This window comes from Limulus polyphemus, unplaced genomic scaffold (assembly GCF_000517525.1).
Source record: "Limulus polyphemus unplaced genomic scaffold, Limulus_polyphemus-2.1.2 Scaffold2785, whole genome shotgun sequence".
NCBI classification, from domain to species: Eukaryota; Metazoa; Arthropoda; class Merostomata; order Xiphosura; family Limulidae; genus Limulus; species Limulus polyphemus.
Window position 1 is genome coordinate 122,823 of NW_013668395.1, and position 8,339 is coordinate 131,161.

At 35.5% G+C, this 8,339-nt stretch overlaps 1 protein-coding gene across 6 annotated transcripts in view; it reads right to left on the reverse strand.

Annotated features, from left to right (window-relative positions):
- Nucleotides 1-8,339, reverse strand: part of LOC106467899 (protein MRVI1-like) — a 42,776-nt gene that overhangs the window by 16,754 nt on the left and 17,683 nt on the right. For 3 of the 6 annotated variants that reach the window (XM_013928284.2, XM_022396108.1, XM_022396112.1), the window contains exons 2-3: nucleotides 7,567-7,814; nucleotides 158-188 (exon numbers count right to left, since the gene is read on the reverse strand). In XM_013928284.2, coding sequence (XP_013783738.1) covers nucleotides 158-188; nucleotides 7,567-7,814 — 279 coding nt within the window. Of the gene's footprint in view, nucleotides 1-3; nucleotides 35-157; nucleotides 189-705; nucleotides 967-7,566; nucleotides 7,815-8,339 lie in introns of those variants that run through there. The other 3 variants (XM_022396109.1, XM_022396110.1, XM_022396111.1) reach the window with 3 other exon arrangements.

Consider the following 8,339-nt stretch of genomic DNA (forward strand, 5'->3'; position numbering starts at 1 on the left):
TACCTCGATTTCCTGTTCACTTAGCTGGTCATTGCTAAAAAAACAACAAATAATTTATGTTAGCTAGAATTAACTCTTACCTCGATTTCCTGTTCACTTAGCTGGTCATTGCTAAAAAAACAACAAATAATTTATGTTAGCTAGAATTAACTCTTACCTCGATTTCCTGTTCACTTAGCTGGTCATTGCTAAAAAAACAACAAATATATTAATTATTGCGCACAAACACACAAAAGCATTTATTAACAGACCAACAGCTCAAGCGCTTTAAAAAGGTGGTTCATTATTCTCTATGAAGTTCGTGTGAAAATAGGGGGGGGGGGGGAGCAACCATTTAGAAGCTAGTATCAAATATACATATCAAGAAATAATCAAGTACATATAAATTAACTCAAGATAAAATTATATAATACAAGTATGATAGTTGGCACAATAGAATCAAATAGATTTCAAAAGATCCAGACACCCGAGTGCTTTTGAATAGTTGACTATTTTTCTCAATTTTATTCCTGGGTCTATTGAAATCTAGTTTTTAACAAATTTCAATTTTTCAAAAGTTTGAACTAGTACTAATGCAATAACCGTAATCATTGTTTTCATACAATATTACGAACGTGATAAATACAGAAATTAAACTCCAAATTTTTTTTATTTTGAAATATTTTGAATGACAAGAACACACACACACATTTCATCAATGCTTACGATTTCTGTAACAGTTGTGTCAAATCGAATATCGAGTTCATCCGAGGCATGCTGGGTTCATTCACGTGATCTTCAACACAAACCTTTTTTATTTTACTTTTTTTTTTCAGGTTCCCACGCCAGAATTTAAAGTTCGTGTTGGAATATCTTTGTGCAATCTGGATAAAATGGGGCACTGAGGTGGTTCACTTACTGAAGGTTTTTTTTTGTTGTTTTTTTTTAATGTGTTAACAATAAGAATTGGCCGTGGGCACTCTTCTCATCTATAATAATGATATAAAAACCAGCTGTACGCCTCTCTAACTCTGTTTCTTATTGATAACCAGTTCACAGGAAGCACACATATGATACCACGTCCTTACGTACATCGTTTCCACTACCGGTGTAAATGTATGTAACTTTGCAAGTGTCTTCTGAAACGGAATACTTAGTTGTCAGGTTGTTGAAAGACATATTACATGTAAAAAAAGAGTCTTATTCAGACACTACATTTCTGATTAGTGACACCGCCAAGAGCATATAGTAAGTGAATTTTCCTTCGCGAGTATTGAGTATTACTACACACTTGCGAATTTTAGATCTCAAATCCACACATTTATTTTGACGCGACAATAAGGTAACTATTATGTTCATCAAGTGACTATTTTAACATGAAATGGCATAAACCACAATTTTAACCTCCAGCACTCTCTCTACATATCATATGTGGTAACTACAGTGCATCAATAGGTAACGAGGTAAACTGTCGAGATGTAAAACCGTTCCAGTTTAAATTTGTTTTGCATCGATAACTCACGTTAAAACTTACAATATATAATATCTATAGAAATACGTATAAAAATATAAATATCCTACCAAAAACCAAATAGACAAATTCGAAAATACAGATTGATCATCCCCATGACGTCATATGCAAATAACCCAGACGTATAAATACAGGTATAGCTCAGTAGAGACCACAGAATACAATTATGCTACGAACGATGAGAACACTGTCAAAGTCCGAGATAAATCATCAGGTCACTTGTAAGACACCACTGCCCATAGTGAATAGGATGACAGTACAGTTCCAGACCCGTTGAGCAACAGCTTCTGCAGTACAGACTATTGCTGCTATAAGAAAAAGTGTGATGAATGACCCATATCAAACAGCTGCACCCTCAAACCATCATGAGCTACAATGGCAGACTAGCTAGGCGAAGGTTACTCCTGATTTCAATCAATATCAGATGTTCTCAACAGTGGCCATCACAGACGTTATCATTTGCTATTTGGAACTCCAACTGCTTCCGATGAGCCCAGATTTCCCAATTTTCGGACAGTGTAAGCATGTGGATGTGTCAATTATCCTCCCAGGAGCGCTCATTGAACAGCTAGCAAACCACGACAAAATGTGGTATTGGTTATGTTACGAATAGGGTGCAATTTGGGTAGTGTGATTATCACAGCTGCGAGTATGGGAAGGAATGAGTACTACAGTTCCATACACCATAATTCATGAATATGGCTTACCTGTCTACGGTAGCCACCTCCTTACCAGATAAGGCAGTGTTTACATGCAAGATGGGGAACCTGTTCATTTAACCCGATTACAAAAGGATGTCATGAAAGTCCAAATATTATCATTCTCCTGTGGACAGGTCAATCGCCATATAAGAGTTCTATCGAGCATCTGTGGTCCAATGTTTATCATCTGCCGTGAAAGCGTCCCAAATATAGTATCTCTAGGAACACCTCATCCAACTTCTTTACTTGGGATGGGGCGCAAACCCATAAGCCCATTTTTCTGATCTTTTAAATACGATGTGTAACAGTCTTTATACATTAAATATTGCAAAGGGTAGATCCACTAAATACTATTTGTAGCATTGGAACTCTTCGTTCAATGTTAGTTTACTTATTAAAACAACATTATTTCTGTGATGTTTGGTTGTCTAGTTACTTATTCGTAGGTTGTGTACGATATTGTTTGTCGAGAGCGAGGTGAGTAAGCTATAGATCAAGCATGATCTGCAGTTCCAGCCGGGCAGATAATTACATTTGGTTCATTAACAGATGGAAGGTAGGCATATTAACCAAAGAATTACAGATAGGGTCCATAAGGATCCCCCTCCCCCATGGGATTTGTCACATCATAACTATTCATGCACCAATTTTCTTTTGGTCCGAGATTTTACTAGTTACAGGATTCCTAATAGCACAAGCCATAAACATTCAAGTAAAAATACCTTCAATATTGCAACTAATTCCACTAATTATTCTGTGGTCCCTTATTTATTTCATACAGAAAATGAGTGATTTCACTAAATTAGTTTGTCCAGTTCTTTACACTGAATGTTGCAAGAGAAAAAACAAAAACATAATTACTCAATATTATGCAATATGTGGACCCCATGATAGTAGAAAGTATATAAATATGTCTAATTTGAGGGTTAACTCTACAAGTTCTAGTACCACTGGACCAAAATATTTTGTTGCAGTACCATCTGCAAGCGTTTATAAAAGAACCAAAAAATAAAATAAATGTGACAGTGGCACTGGAATCGGTCACTCACCTTAGACTTGTTTAACGGCAGCGGCCACCCTGAAGTAAAGGAATTCTTATGGAAGCAAAACAACAATGAAATTTCCAAATTAAGATTAAATTTTCAAAAAACGTATACATTGTACCGAGTCACTAGTTACTTAGTATTTTATGTATAAGTGATATCTGACGATTTTAAGTTACTTGAAAGTTGTTCCCCCCTGGTATAAAGTTCCTGCGCCACTTCCCTAAAAAAATTCCTCTATGTCATGATATAAAAGATTGTTTGGTTCAGATATTACTGATTAATTTATTTTTGTGAATAAATGTTTTATTATTGTTTAGTTTGTTATAATATGAGTTAAAAGCAGACGATTGTTGGAGGTTCTGTTAATAATTCATTGATGTTGAGAATATCACATACAATACATTGACGTCGAGAATATAGAAGGCAGAGAGACGATTAAGTGATAAAGATATAAATAGCGTGAGACGAACGGGGAAGCAGACAGATAATAGCAGAAGAGAATAAAGTTCGCGTGAAGTTATATACCGTAGAAGTGACAAGCCTAACGTTTAATATGTTAGAGTGAAACTAACAGTAGAAAAGAAGATGAGAAAAATAATTTTTTATCCGTCAAAGCGTGGTTCTAAAGTAATTGAATCAGCCCGAGTGCACTTTGACAAAAGGAACAGAGGATCTTTAGAAAAAAAGAAAACCAAACGATTACGGTAACTCGCGCCACAATTGTAAGTGAATCACAGAGAATACCAGTGCGAAACAAATATAGAAGATATTTCGGCTTGTCAACTGAAATTCTAAAGTAATTGAATAGGCCTAATTGTATATTTGAGAAGAAAGAGAGAACTACACACACATTATATTTGAATTTATCAACACACGTTCAATTTATCGCTAACATGTCACAGACACTTACTGTAGAAGAATCCTAATTTATACTATTAAGAAATACAACTAAAAGCCTTTCTATTTGACAATTGACAAAAAGGAAATTATATAATTAAATTTTGACACTAAGACCCGAATGCGGTGTTGGACATTCACCTCCCTAAGTAATTCCAAGAATGAAGCGCTGTGAGTGCGTTGTTGTAATTTACAAAGTCAATGCCAGTGATAACAGAGTACAGCTTCACGTAAGTATCCCAGCTCACATCCGCACAACTATCAAAGAGCCGTCCAGCAACACCTGGAGATCAGGCTTGCCAGTTGAAGTAATGCTATCAAATCCCATGATATGCCCATCGTCATGTTCAATTACGGGGTATTGTAATAATACTCCCCCAGGTAGTGTCCACTTTCTGATACGACCGTCTGTGAAATCAAGGGATAACCTAGGATATTCTGTGATGAGTAGTTGAGTTCAATTGTTTAAGACAGGGAATCTTGACCCCCCCCTCCAATCTTGTGATGATGGGTCAAAGGGAGTTTAATATAGTACTAGGGGAAAAAACTCGTGCTTCGCATACAAAACCTTTTTTGTATTTAAATGCAGAAATTTCATAAAATGTAAAAGCTGTGTTGTGTATGTAATGTAATTGAACAGTTAAGTGCCCTGTCTAGACCACTCGCGTAAGATCTTAAATACAGAGAGTTCTTAACAAACCTAGTGGCCATGCGGGGCGTTCCAGTGACTGCGAGGTTAAACCTATTACACAAAACGTGACATCCACAAAACACTTTTTATACTAAAGACACTTTTGGCCGAGTGGTGTAATAAGACAAAAAGACAAACCAACCGACTTGTCTAGTAAAAGACACCAGATCTAGCAACACTTTCAAAACCTGTGTATCGTGAGTAAGTATTAAAATTCAACAAGGTGATGGTACCGGTACTCTAAGTATCTACAAACAAATGGATAAATTCACACAGAAACGTTAACACAAACACTGCTGTATAAGGTGGACTCTGATGGATAACAGATCTATTTCCAAAATACCACCCACACACCCCTTAAGCATGTAGTGACGCCATCTGTACTTCCTTACTCCGAATATATTTTTTGTATAGTTTAATTAAGCATAAAAAGCTACCCAAGCAAACACACACGTTACTCTTAATTATATAGAATTCCGCGAGTCCATGACGGACGATTTGGGTAGTACAAGGACTTTCTGGGATGTGGTTGAACAATTACAGTGCAAAAAATGTGTTGGATCACAGAAAACAAAGTATAACAAAAATAATCTGAGTGGCATAAAGCGTTCAACTGATTCATGCAGAGGAATACAATTTACAATGAGTGATAGTAAGTAATTAATGTCAGGATTGCCGTCTCACTGCAATACATCAGAGGAAAAGCAAGAATTCATTGAACAGTCTGCTGAAAACAGGTGTGCAACTGACCCCTGAAAACATAGGATTTAATCCAGGCAGAAGATGAAAACTAACAATTCAGTTTTGATTAATTTCTTTAGGGACCACATAGTTGTTTCTCACGAGATAATTTCTTTGGGGGGGGGGGGGGGGAGTCAATGATATTTTTGTATGATATAAAAGAAGGAGAAAATATCATAGACTCTACATCCCTATATCCGTGGAACTATACTCGATCAACATTTGATGTGCGTCCCATGCCTCGCCTTAAGTTTGAAAAAAAGGTCAATAATGAATGTTGCCAGATAAAGTGATCACTAGCAGATCTTTACTATCATGAATGTGTTCAAGAATATGTAACAAAATAAGTTGAAAAGATATTGTATGAACAAAATTGAGCATTTCAGCTATAGATTAAACTACAGGTTAAAGGACGTAACAAGGTACGCTCAATTCCTACGAGTAAACTACAGGTTAAAGGACGTAATAAGGTACGCTCAATTCCTACGAGTAAACTACAGGTTAAAGGACGTAATAAGGTACGATCAATTCCTCCGAGTAAACTACAGATTATGGTAAAGGATAAAATAAGAACAAAAATGCAAATATGTGTGTGTGCGTGCGTGCGTGCAAATGATTGCTTGGGGGAGCTGGCGATTAGGGTAAAGTAAATAGTGCAATAATGTAAAATAGTGCAAAAATTAAGCCTTTTAATATTTTTTTATTAATGGAAACAAGTAACAATACATCGCGTTTTAATGTGTATTCGCGTACGATATCTGGTTACTTAATTCAATCTCACTTATTTAAAAATAAAAAAAGTGGTGTGCGCAAGAAATTCTTTTAAAAGAGGGGGAGGGAGCGTGGATGACAAAAGTTTGGGAAACGCGTAGTAAGCAACAGCAGTAGGCAAACCATAGCTGGAAGGTCCATGCATAATTAAAGCAGTGACGTCCCTGAAGCTAATCGTATGTAAAGTAATATCAACTGAAAATATGCAGATCATACCTTTCGTTCCTTAAACAGGAAGAGCCATACAAGTATTTTAACAGTGACTATAACACACAAACAGAATTAATATTCCTCATTCTCCACAACACGAGAAGTATTACTGCCCTAATATTCATTATAAACAATAATATTAATCAATCTGAGCTGAGCAAGTAAGTAATTATTTATCTCAAGAAAAACTAAAATCCTTCATAAGAGGGTTTTTATTAATTACCAAACATCTTTACAAACATAAAATTTACTAAGTTAAAAAAAAGTTCAAAAATCTTATATAAAACTAGTGATAAAACACTGTTGCTATAGCAGAAGCGACGAAGAGAAATGTATACATTTTATTTAAACGACTTGCATCAATGACATTTTTCCTAACATGTCCTTGTAATGTCCTTACAATGTATACTAAACAGTTTTTTGACACTATGAGGACAGTCTTCCTAAATGAATAATACTGAAACGTCTACCATGAATTGACAGACAACTTAGTCGACAGCCCTTTGAGACAATGGTTCATATCTTGTCTTCTCGTTGCTTTCAATTGTATCACAACCCGACGGCACTTAACGCCTTACAATGGTAGTGGTAATGCATAATGTACATGTTGCAATCTAATTCATTACGACAACAACAGATTAATGACTAATATTCACGCGGACTTATCCGTCTCATTCTCTACAAGGTTGTCATTTGGCTAAAGCTAGGACTCATTATAATGTTTGATTATGGAACATCACAAGAAAAATATGTTGGAATATTAATCAATACATTTTACACTATACCTGGTTACATACGTGTTAAAATGCACAAATTTTCGTTAGTTAATGATCTTTATTTGTTAATAATAATAAAAAAACCATTTAAGTAGTCATGAAGAAACCATCTTTCGACTCCTAGATAAGTATGTAGTAATTTGAATTGTAACACAACTTGTGTAATTTTAAGAAAATAAAATTTCAATTATATCCTGAAACGTATATATATATGTACTCCTACCTAAAAGAAGAGCTTCCATGAAGACCTAATCGCTTGAGAAATGTATCTGGAAAACTCGGATATATCGGATTATTTCCTGGAGCAGGGGGAACAGCCATTTCCACAGCAGGCTGTTGGTCGATACTTTCGCTTTCCCGGTTTTTATTGGCACTTCCTTTGACAGATTCCGTCTCCAACGTCTCCATTAAGTCTGGCATGAGAAGCTTGTGTTTCGGAGTTAAAGATAACGCTCGTTTCCTAAGTTTATCCTGTTGGAGTATAAACTCGTTATCCGAAGAAGACAACGGAACAACATGGTTACTTAATCAAAACAAATGTTTTTGCAAGCCAATTCATAGATGTTGCCCATACATTAGAAGAAAAAAACCAAATAAAAACCATTAAAACGTTAATCAATAGAATCGCGAGATCGTTTATAATGTTCAAGTTTATGGCGCGTCAAGAACGGATTTTAGCAATAAAAGGAATAACAGCAAATATACTTGATTAGAGCGAAATATAGCGTCGCTGGAGTAAAAACAGCCAGTGTTTCTTATATATAAACTACTAAAATACATCAACTAAGAAAACATTAAAGTAGGATTTAACACCTAAAGTTAGCACTAACACAACGTGTGTTTTATATCCTTGACCTATTCTTTGATCTTGCACTGCAAGTCAGTTGTAGTTGGATAAAGTACTTAAAATATCAGATCACCGACTGTTTTTTTTAACACAATGACAGCCCAGTGTTTCCCAATATTTAAGAAGCTTCAAGTTACAAAGAGAAATAT